Consider the following 12,127-nt stretch of genomic DNA (forward strand, 5'->3'; position numbering starts at 1 on the left):
ACTGCTACAGCTACACACCAGAGACACACAACACACACTGCTGCAATGAGACACCAGAGGGTGATGATACTGGATGTCAAGTCTGAGGTCAACAGACAATGAAAAGGGCTCTAGCTAGTGTGTGTGTGTGTGTGTGTGTGTGTGTGTGTGTGTGTGTGTGTGTGTGTGTGTGTGTGTGTGTGTGTATTGTGTACCTGTACAGAGGCTATGTTGGAGCCAGTCCAGCTGTCTCACTCTTACCTCACCGTCTGTTGGACAGATAAGACAGCATTAGTCTGTTGAAGTAGACGTTCAGAGAATAGCTGTCGTGTTAGCTCACCTGCAGGTCTATGTTAGCTCACCTGCAGGTCTATGTTAGCTCACCTGCAGGTCTATGTTAGCTTACCTGCAGGTCTATGTTAGCTCACCTGCATGCTGCAGCAGAGGTCTATGTTAGCTCACCTGCAGGTCTATGTTAGCTCACCTGCAGCTCTATGTTAGCTCACCTGCAGGTCTATGTTAGCTCACCTGCAGGTCTATGTTAGCTCACCTGCATGCTACAGCAGCGGTCTATGTTAGCTCACCTGCAGGTCTATGTTAGCTCACCTGCATGCTACAGCAGAGGTCTATGTTAGCTCACCTGCAGGTCTATGTTAGCTCACCTGCAGGCTACAGCAGAGGTATATGTTAGCTCACCTGCAGGTCTATGTTAGCTCACCTGCAGGTCTATGTTAGCTCACCTGCAGGTATGTTAGCTCACCTGCAGGTCTATGTTAGCTCACCTGCAGGTCTATGTTAGCTCACCTGCAGGTCTGTTAGCTCACCTGCAGGTCTATGTTAGCTCACCTGCAGCAGAGGTCTATGTTAGCTCACCTGCAGGTCTATGTTAGCTCACCTGCAGGTCTATGTTAGCTCACCTGCAGGTCTATGTTAGCTCACCTGCAGGTCTATGTTAGCTCACCTGCAGGTCTATGTTAGCTCACCTGCAGGCTGCAGCAGAGGTCTATGTTAGCTCACCTGCAGGTCTATGTTAGCTCACCTGCAGCTCTATGTTAGCTCACCTGCAGGTCTATGTTAGCTCACCTGCAGGCTGCAGCAGAGGTCTATGTTAGCTCACCTGCAGGTCTATGTTAGCTCACCTGCAGGCTGCAGCAGAGGTCTGTTCAGCGTGATGTTCCTCTGGCACATACTGAGAAGGTCCTCGCCCACGTCTGCAACACAAACAGTCACCCTTCATTTGTCTACATGACACATCTGTAGCGAGCTCGACTTAACCTCTTAAGCATCGGCCAAAAACTGGGCCGTTTTAGTTTTTGACGATTGCATACCTTTTCTGCAAAGCTTTACTTTGAAAGGTAACATTCTGAAGTTGCTAACACAATAATTATTTGTAACATAATAGAGATGAACACTGGTTCGGGGCTCCTCCTAAGAATTATTGCCTAGGACACCAATAGACCCTAGCAGCGCCACTGCACACACACAGAGTACAGAGTCCCCCCCCCCCCTCAATGTACAGTTTTGCTTGTTTATACAATGTGCCCCCCCCCCCCCCCCCCCCCCACCCACCTCCAATGTAAATTACCCAGTATGGTTGTCAATATCCCAGTGTACCCAACCCCCCCCACCCAACCTCCTCCAATGTACAGTTTCTACGTCAAATGTATATACTCCCTTTTCTTGACTCCTTCTGTATCACAAACAGTACTGTATTTGCAAATCTGGTATGTCATAAATGTATAGATGTAGCAGTACTGACTATCTGTATGTCATGTATGTCATATATGTCCTGATTAATTGAAAATGGGGGACCCTGGTGTAAACAAGACGAAAGTCTTTCTCTGGTCTGCATCCCCTTAACAATTGTGTGTATTGAGCTGTACTGTATTGTACCCATTCTGCAATCTGTTAATAAAGTTTTCAATCAATCAATCAAACAGATAATGAGAATGGCAAGGCTTTGCTCCCCTTTGCGTAATTCACTCACAGCTCGGGCTGTCGTTGATTTAGAGACATGATCACAATGTCGATCAGAGCTTCCTACACTGAGATATGGTCACTTTTCCGCACCTACCCTTACCGGTAAATGCGTCATGCCTCCGCGGATTCCCGCAGGTATTATGCGGTGTGCACACACACACACACAGATAGGGGGAATGGCAATTTACAAGGCTTTGCTCCCGTGCATAATTCACATGCAATGGAGTCTCCCGAACAATTTAAAACCAAGCACGAGTTGATCAGAGCTCCCTACACTGAGGTATGGTCACTTTTCCGCCTGGTGCGCACTGTCTTTATGCTACGGAGATATACACGTTTCTAAACATATTAAGCTTTATTTGAATATTTTCACACCGCCAACAGAGTAGCCTACTGGATCTATTGTCTCTAAATGGATTTGGTAGCTGTTATGTCGGCACGTCTGACACCCGAGACTGAAAGGGGGGGGGGGGGGGGGTTGCGAATAAGGGATCTAGGTGAAAGTTGGCGAGCGAAAACCAGAAGTGAATCCCATTTCGAATGAATGGCCGTGGATAAGGAAATGGTATTCTGGAGAGCTTTCTTTTTGGCGCACGGTTTACCCGGATCTCTCTCAACGACCCATTTCTGAACAGATTTGTATAAAATTTGGACCTGTACTACATAAGACTTCAGGCTATGGATCCGCAGTGTTTTCCAGCTTATACTTATTTTTTTTTTATTTTTTTTTTAGATCTATACTTTCATTTTCTTATATTGCAACCACTACAGAACGATTTGAGTACACAAGTTCAACTCAAGTTCAGACCTCTGTTACTCTATTTCATTAGCACTAAAAGTGATTTTCTTTTTTTGCATTAGTAACTTCAGAATGTTATCCTTCAAACGAGACCAGGCTCATGCATGTGCTATAAGTATAAAGCTAAGCTTTGCAAAAAAAGTATGCAGTCCTCAAGTTCAAGTAAAAAGGATGGCCACTTTTCTGCCTGCCTGTTAACCTCTTCCACCTGTGCCGGACCGCAAATTACATCACGTCCCGCAAATGACATCACGTCATAAATCACGCTCTCCAGACTGTCTGACATAATTATCTTCTTTTTTTTTACGCATTATTCAACAATAAACATCATAACCATGCCACAACAGCAGTTATAAGGTATATTTGCATCAATATGTTTGTTTACCAATAGGTTAAAGTGTTATTAGTGAGGTTTTAGTTTAAAAAAAAATTTATTGTCGTCATCGCGGAAATCGGCCATTTTGAATTAACGGCCGTCGTGAATGTAGTCATTTTGAGAAGAGGACATCCAGAGCTTTCAATGAGCGTTGGAATTTTTTTAAAACTACACTTCCCAAAGGCTTCTAGCTTTTTGCAAGCAAATTACTTCCTGATTATTATTTTAAATTGTTCTTATTACTCAGGATTATATACCACAAAACTGAACGTTATTGGCATATATTGGATCGCAGTTAGTTTGTCTCCCCTATTTTGAGCATTTAGCAACCATCCGATTTGAAATCAGTTTCAAAATGGCGGAGCTCTTGCAAGAATAGAAAACCTACTGTACATACAGTAGATTTCATTATCTGTTCTTCATGCACGCCTGGTGATACTAAATCCAAATTGAACTCTGCCATTTGAAAGAGAAGATTTGGCCCAATCCACGGCCGGTAATTCAAAATGGCCGATTTCCAGGATAACAACAAATTTGTTTAAACTAAAATCGCACTAATAACACTTTAACCTATTGGTAAACAAACATACATTATAACTGCTGTTGTGACATGGTAAAAAAATGATAATTATGTCAGACAGTGTAGAGCAGTGGTCACCAACCCGTCGATCTTTGAGACCTTCCCTGTAGATATTTCCCTGAAAAAAAAATGTAAAAAAAGAAAAAAAAACATTTATCTTTCCCTGAGAGTCCACATTACAGTTCTACTTTTGTTTTGATGTGAAAAGTAGGGGTGCACCGATGTATCGGTCGGGTATCGGTATCGGCCGATAACTGCCTTGTTGACTGCAATCGGCCTATCGGCCGATAAGCTCGAATGTGCCGATGGCAGTAGCCGATAAATATCCATCAATTTGTGTCGCGTCAAAAGGCAAAAAAAAGTTCAGTCGCGTCGCGACCTGCACAACGCCGCCCTTGGCCCACACACACACAAGCTACTGCATCAAAGTTACTACTTATGATTAACAAATGCATTCATTTTGTGGCATTAACGTTATATAGTTAGTGTTACACGTTCAATAACATCAGCATATTATTTACCCGAACGTAGCAAGCATTACTCGTTCATACTAGCTCAGTTCCTTCCGTTGCTCATAGAGCCCTGAGTTGTACCCATTCTGCAATATGTTAATAAAGTTTTCAATCAGACACATGTATAGAAAGGCTTTGTTTTATTATAACATTTGTTGCAGTAAAATCATTATGCCTCGTTTAGTCATCCTGCGGAGCTAAAAGCTAAACGTCGGCTGCAGGGATCTAACGTTGTTGTTGTTGTAGAGCTCTCGTCAAAATCAATGGCGGACAAAAGCGGAAGTAAAAAATGTATACGCGCTTGCCGATTGGTGGTAACAGCAGAGGCGGGTGCAAGCGGTGTGTGACGTAATTGGCAGAATCGACTGTCAATCAAAATGTCATTGGTTGAGAGCTCTGGTTGAGACAATAGTATCCAGCTGCAGCCCGGCAGACCATACTGGGAGAACTAGTACCTAGCTGCAGCCCGGCAGACCATACTGGGAGAGAGATAGTGCTATTTCTTGATGTTTCCTTTTTTTAAGTAAGTAAAGCCTATGTTCATATCGGTGAGCACAATTTGTAACACAAATATACAGTAGTTTCAGAAAAAGAAAAAGAAAACTATTACAAAAAAATTAAAATTAAAAATCTTGCCACAAATATCGGTATCGGTATCGATATCGGCCGATTGTGTTAGTTGAACAATCGGTATCGGTGGCAAATTTTCATATCGGTGCATCCCTAGTGAAAAGTGATGCTGCATAAGATTACTGCACTTAGCACTGACTGAGAAAGTACATATTACAGTTCTACTTTGACAAACATATTTAAAATTAGCATTTTCTAATGTTAATAATATGAGAGTCCACATTACAGTTCTACTTTTGTTTTGATGTGAAAAGTGATGCTGCATAAGATGACTGCACTTAGCACTGACTGAGAAAGTACATATTACAGTTCTACTTTGACGTTTTAATGTTGGACCAAAGCATTGCATGTAATTAGAATACAGGCAAATAAAAGTAATTTAGTTTAAAGTACAATCTTGGCTGTCTTTTTCTCTCAACGCTTCAATAGGTAGATCTTGCCTTCACCAAAAAAAGAAAAAAAGTAATCTTGGGCTTAAAAAGGTTGGTGACCACTGGTGTAGAGAGTACCGGTCCCGTCGGGTGGAAGAGGTTAAAGGTCTCCTATTGTAAAAATGGCATTTTCCAGTGTTTTGCATTGTTTTCAAGCAATGTGGGGTTGTACCAACACTGACAAAATGTGAAATCTGTACCAAGTGCAGTTTCTGCAGTTCAGCCGAGACAAGAACTCCCCCCATTGAAACAAGCCATTCTGAATTGACTGGATCTGTGACGTGTAAGGCACTGATCTGCATACCTCAGCCACTACTGTTGTTGTAGCCACCGCCCACAATCAACTGTGATTCTGGCTGCCAAGCAGCGAATACGTCCTTGCACTCGTTTCCTAATGATATCGTGCTCCACAAGCAATGAGCCAAGTTCGTTTTTGGATTTTTGCAAAGATGTAGCGGTGTCCACTTATAGTGCCTATAACATTTACCGTTGGGTGCCAGACAGGGCCAAACCCTGTCAATGAAGATCAAATTACCTTTTTGATTTGATTAATTAGGCCTATAGCTCCGGCATAAGACTGTACAACATAAGACAAATAATATAATAATTTGATTAATAGTAGGCCTGGACTAATGGCCAAGCTAAATCCTAGGTTAGTTTGCTAACAAAGAAACACTCAGGAGTCATGCTCAATTCAGAGTCAAAATGTCCATGTATTGGATTAAGGTCAAAATCATAAGCAAACATTTTATAACACAAAACAATTCATTTTCAGACCAGCCTGTGATTAAACTCCCATAAACCAGTCCGTTCACTCAGTTCAGTTCATTTTGTGAACAGGTATAGGCGTTTGCCAATAGTTCCGACTTTCAAGAGTCCGTGATGACCGCAACGCAACTGAGCGAATGAATGAAAAAATAGAAAGTCCCTAAAGAAAATATGTGTGTGTGTGTGTGTGTGTGTGATGCGAGAGCAGGGGAAAGAGAGGGGCGTTTGGCTTGGGCTGGAGGGTGCAGAGAGAGAGAGAGAGATGTTTGGCTTGGGGCTGGAGGGTGCAGAGAGAGAGAGAGGCGTTTGGCCTGGGGCTGGAGAGTGCAGGGAGAAAGAGAGAGGGGCGTTTGGCCTGGGCTATGTGTAGCCGCCGGTAGGAACTAGGAAGCTTGGAGAGGGGAATGTTGGAGTCGGAGACGCTTGCTTCACAGCCTCGGAACAGGAGCAAAACAAACACAGTGCAGCGTGTACCCTACCGCACCGAAGTTCGCGTTGGGTGAAGATGATCAGGTCGTAGACGTCCGGACTATCCACGTTGGTCATCCATCCCGTGTCAGGTAAGGTTTACTTGCGCGTTTTCAACGTTATCTAACTACGGTTCACGTTCTCCTTGCTCTTTATATCGGCTGCACGTCTTCCTTCAGTGAAACAACATCCAACTTGAACTCGCCGCTCTCACTTCCGCGTCATGACTCCTCTCACGTCTCACGTCTCACAAGGCCAACCCACCACCGTCTGATGTCTCTCCTCTTATCCGCTATCAGAGCCCGTATGCGCGCATCCGAAATTGACAGCCATAAAGGGACAAGCGCACTTTTACCAGGCAGGTTAAAGCCGCTCTGTTACACTCTCCCCCCATTGTGAAAAACCACCTTTGGTGGTGAACATCAGTTACTCAAAACCTAGGAACTCGTCTTCTGAGCTATCTTCATTTAGTATCTCCAGGACTTCCTTCTTTTCCTGCTCGTCCAAATCCTCTGCTGTAGGGTAGAAAGGTTTGAGGTTACAGACATGTACCGTCCTCACATCTCCACCAGTGTCCTCTCGTACAACTTGGTAGTTGACGGGACCAGTTTGTTTTATTACGCGATAGGGTCCTTTCCACTTGCTGGCCAGTTTGGCAGTAAAGTTCTTGGCTGCACTGGACTGTGGAAAGTTCCTTACCCACACCCTTTCTTGGAACTTGAAACTGACATCCCTCCTGTTCTTGTTGTAATTCCGTAGCTGTCTCACACGAGCCTTCTTGCTACTTTCCTCGGCTTTGGTGTGGAGAGTCTTCAGCTGATGAACCACATCATATGCTTGAGCATCAGGAGGAAGAGTCTTGCCTCTCAGGACCTTGTCCATTGGACTGTTCAGTTTCCTTCCAAGCTGTAACTCCGCAGGGGTAACTCCTGTGGTTTCCTGAACTGCCGAATTCAAGGCAAATCTGAACTCCGGTAATCAAGGACTTTATAATGCTGCTGTGATTTACAGGCTGTTGCTAAAGAAGGGAGCTAGCCTGTACCAAGTCTTCAGGCCGAAAGAAAGTATCGAATCAGTAAGTACATAAGTCGTAATTAGTTAATTAGGAGTAGGACCTCGTTCATTCATCCGTTTGTGTCAATAGTGTATTAACGTTAGCGTTTGTGGTGTACCTCTGTGCTCTATGTGTGTGTGTGTGTGTGTGTGTGTGTGTGTGTGTGTGTGTGTGTGTGTGTGTGTGTGTGTGTGTGTGTGTGTGTGTGTGTGTGTGTGACCCTCCTATACATTTTATATGGGAGTTGAAGCTGAGCCATTGACCCACATCATTCACTGTCAGGGTTATATTTATTATGGACAGAAGTTGTCAAATCATTACTCAGCAACTGTCAACACATGTGTCAATACTAATAGTGTATTAACTTTACTATTTTTCTTAGCTAGGCTATAGTGCAGATGGGTGACTGTCAGCCAAAGCGCATTGTGAGTATGGGCAGAGCCAAAAACAGCTTGTACTTTGGAAGGGCAGAAAGTGGTGCACCAAAGTACTTGATTAAAAATACAAAACAATGAATTTTATAAAAGAAACGTACAGATGTGTTCCATAGACTTGCAGGAAAATTGTGGAAAATTGCCAAAAAAGTGAACAATTGTGAACCTTTAACACTTTGATTGCCAGGCAGCAGGGGGCACTGTGGGCTGTCAGTGCCAGCGTTCTATTCAATGGGGAGAATGGCGTGTTTGCAGTGCTAACAACTATATTAAATATTATAGCTATGGACCTAATAACGTTTTCGATTGTCAGTGAGTTTCTTCCAGTCAACATGCAAAAAACAGATACTTTTTTCATCCGTACATTTCCGTTTTATACCGTGGTGAATATGAGTATAGTTTGAGTGATTCTGAGTAATCCCAGGAAAAGACGCGAAAACAGCGTTTTATTAGAATTCAGTAAACACGTTGCCATTCCTCGCTTGGATCAACAATCAATCTGAAATCAACGCTAGATTATCGGTATTATCTTTCACCATGCACGCATGAAAGGGGGCTTGGAGCGGCGCGCCCATCCGTGCCGTGATGTGACCAACGGTACACAACACACACACTACACAGACAGAGCAATTGCGGGGGGGGAAATATCAGATCAACGCAAGATTGGTAATATAGAGTCCTTACCTGGTCTCTGATGTACTGCAAAAAGAATAATCCAATTCCTGATTGCCATTCAAAATATTGATCGCGGTCGTCTTTCCAACGTGTATCAACCAAAACACATGAATCCACGGTGATCCAGTGTCCCCAAACTGTGTGTGTGTTATAACCGCTCCCCATGCCCAATAAGGAAAACCTGGACCGGACTTCTTAGATCGATGTACAGCCCCAGCCAGAGGGATTCCAATGATGTGTAATACCGGCCGCAAGGCGTTAGGCGGCGGTATTGACCGTCTGCGATCTCAGACACATTCAGTACAGCATGCACAAGGTGCCTCGATGGATTATGAATGGCAATAGCGAACAAAAGAAATAACTAAACAGAAACGTAGATCTACGTGAACGGCACTCAACCGCTGGGCCACAGAAACGTAGATCTTCGTTTTTGGCAACCAAAGGGTTAAGAGGTTAAGAATAATTAACACATTTACAAGTCGTATTACACTTTGCAAATAAGTAAACAGATGGAGAACATTTCAAAGCACTAGAAATTGCGAATATCAATTTTTTTGACATAATTCTGAATCGCTCAACATTTTCGGCATTTCTGAAAAATCCTCTCCGCCGAGATGAGGCCGCTTTGACACGTTTTCGTCAAAGGTGTTCTCCCCCTCACAGGAGCTCTGACCTCAGAGGGTTTTAATATCTATGTAAATAACCTGTAAAAGGGCAGAGCTCCCAGCTGTACCAATCAAGGCACAATTTGAAATTTTATTTGCAGAACATTTGGGAATCGCTTCCAAAAACCCTTTTGCGGTGTTAGCAGTGTTCAGGCATACACCAAGTACATTACCTGAAATAAATATCAGTGCCAGTGTTTGTAAAATACTATCAATACATTAGTACATCAGTACTTAGTCAGACAACATTATAAACTGCAAGCACCATAAGAGGCAGGTTTCACGGAGTGTATTGTATCTGAGAACCATCACATCCTCACTGAGAACATCACCTCCTCACTGAGAACATCACTGAGAACATCACCTCCTCACTGAGAACATCACCTCCTCACGGAGAACATCACTGAGAACATCACTGAGAACATCACCCACCTTGCTAATGATGTTCTGGAACTAGCCCCAGTATGTAGTAACTGCTCTGACATGATGGTTTGGAACTAGCCCCAGTATGTAGTAACTGTGTACATCCATCTCGAAAGTCATGGAAAAAATAGTATACGAACAGATCGAAAAGTACCTTGCGGAAAAAAATCTAATCTACGAATTCCAATCTGGCTTCAGAACATCCCACTCCACTGACACATGCCTTCTCTACTTGAACGACCACATCAAACAAGAGGTGGACGCGGGCAAATACTGCGGCATGGTCATGCTGGACCTACAAAAGGCCTTCGACACTGTCAATCACACCATTCTGATTGACAAGCTAAAAGCAATTGGTTTTGATAGTTTATCAGTGAGCTGGATACAATCCTACCTGGAGGGGAGGGAACAGATGGTGGAAGTAAACGGTACCCTATCCCCCCCCCCCTCACAGTGAGCTGTGGTGTTCCACAAGGAAGCATACTAGGACCGCTACTATTCCTAATTTATGCAAATTACATGTCGTCAGCTTGTGACTGCAACTTGTTCCTGTTTGCGGACGACTCAGCCCTGCTGGTCTCTGACAAGAACAAGTTACAGGTTGAAAAAGCCCTCAGCTCGGAACTAGGCAAAATCTGCAAATGGCTCGCCGACAACAAACTATCATTACACATGGGCAAAACAGAGTCCATTCTCTTCGGTTCAAATAACAAACTCAGCAAGACCGACGGCTTCTCGGTTACAGTGGGTGACAATATTATCACAAGGAAAGATGAAATTACCTACCTGGGTTCCATCCTAGAGGCTAATCTTTCCTGTGACAAAATGGCATCCAATGTAATAAAAAAAGTCAACCAACGAACGCGATTCTTGTACCGGATCTCCTCTCTGGTAAACAAGAATACCCTGAAGACTCTAGCAGGAGCACTCATTCAAGGGTACTACGACTATGCTTGCACCTCATGGTACCAAAGCACCTCAAAGGCACTAAAAAACAAATTACAAACATCTCAAAACAAGCTAGTCAGACTACTACTTGACCTGACTCCCAGAACCCACCTCACCCCTGCCCACTTTGACAACCTAGGATGGCTTAGAGTAGACGACAGAGTACAGCAACTTGCAATGGGCCTGGTCTACAAGATACACTACGCGACCAAGGTACCCATGTACATGTCAAAATACTTCCCAAAGGTCAGTGAATACCACGATCACAACACCAGAGGGAGCTCCACAAATCATGTAAAACCCAGATTCGGCTCAAACAAGGGACTAAACACGTTTCGCAATTATGCCACATCAATGTGGAACGCCCTACCTAAAGCTGTAAAGGAATGTGAATCACTACCCACTTTCAAAAACACTCTCAAAAAACACCTACGTGAGACTGCAATTCGAAACTGGCCCCTACAAATGTCCTAACCTAGTTGTACAGTAAATGACCAAGTAAGGCTTTGTCAGTATTCCAATGTACAGTGTAAAATGTGTGTGTGTCCCAACCCCCCCCCCCACCTCCAATGTACAGCCCTCACCCAACCCACCCAACACCACCCCACCCATCCAACCTCCTCCAATGTACAGTTTCTACGCCAAATGTATATACACTCCTTTTCTGGACACTTTTGTATCACAAACAGTACTGTATTTGCAAATCTGATATGTCATAAATGTATAGATGTAGCAGTACTGTCTATCTGTATGTCATGTATGTCATATATGTTATGATGAATTGAAAATGGGGGACCCTGATGTAAACAAGACGAAAGTCTTTCTCTGGTCTGCATCCCCTTAACAATTGTATGTATTGAGCTGTACTGTACTGTACCCATTCTGCAATCTGTTAATAAACTTTTCAATCAATCAATCAATGTGTATTGACATGATGTTTTGGAACTAGCCCCAGTATGTAGTAGTAACTGCACTGACATGTTTTGGAACTAGCCCCAGTATGTAGTAACTGCACTGACATGTTTTGGAAATAGCCCCAGTATGTAGTAACTGTGTATTGACATGATGTTTTGGAACTAGCCCCAGTATGTAGTAACGTCACGGTGACCAAATGCGTCCACATTTGTATAGGAATCACATTTTCATAACAATAGCGAATATTACTTACCCTGCGCCGTTTTCATTGAGGTTTCTTACAAATTAACAATGTTTTATTTGTCCTATATATGCGGATAACATTTAAAATCTTAAATTGTACCATTTTGTTTCCCTTTAGACAACACACATTATGCTAATGATGCACTTTGGTTAAGATAATTAGTTTACCATTCGCCGTCACTGTACTGAGGTCGCATTAATAGTTTACCGCTGTTCAGATCGCGTCAAAGAATAGACGTGTCCCAGT

General features: G+C 43.3%; 1 protein-coding gene across 1 annotated transcript in view; it reads right to left on the reverse strand.

Moving 5' to 3' along the window:
* The window catches only part of mettl22 (methyltransferase 22, Kin17 lysine), a gene marked incomplete at both ends in the record, with an annotated part of 103,464 nt that overhangs the window by 38,915 nt on the left and 52,422 nt on the right, over positions 1–12,127 (reverse strand). Inside the window, 2 exons of the mRNA XM_084334521.1 lie at positions 195–248; positions 1,119–1,190. Coding sequence (XP_084190647.1) covers positions 195–248; positions 1,119–1,190 — 126 coding nt within the window. The remainder of the gene's footprint in view (positions 1–194; positions 249–1,118; positions 1,191–12,127) is intronic.

This window comes from Notolepis coatsorum, assembly GCF_963971535.1.
Source record: "Notolepis coatsorum genome assembly, chromosome: 1".
Lineage (NCBI taxonomy): Eukaryota > Metazoa > Chordata > Actinopteri > Aulopiformes > Paralepididae > Notolepis > Notolepis coatsorum.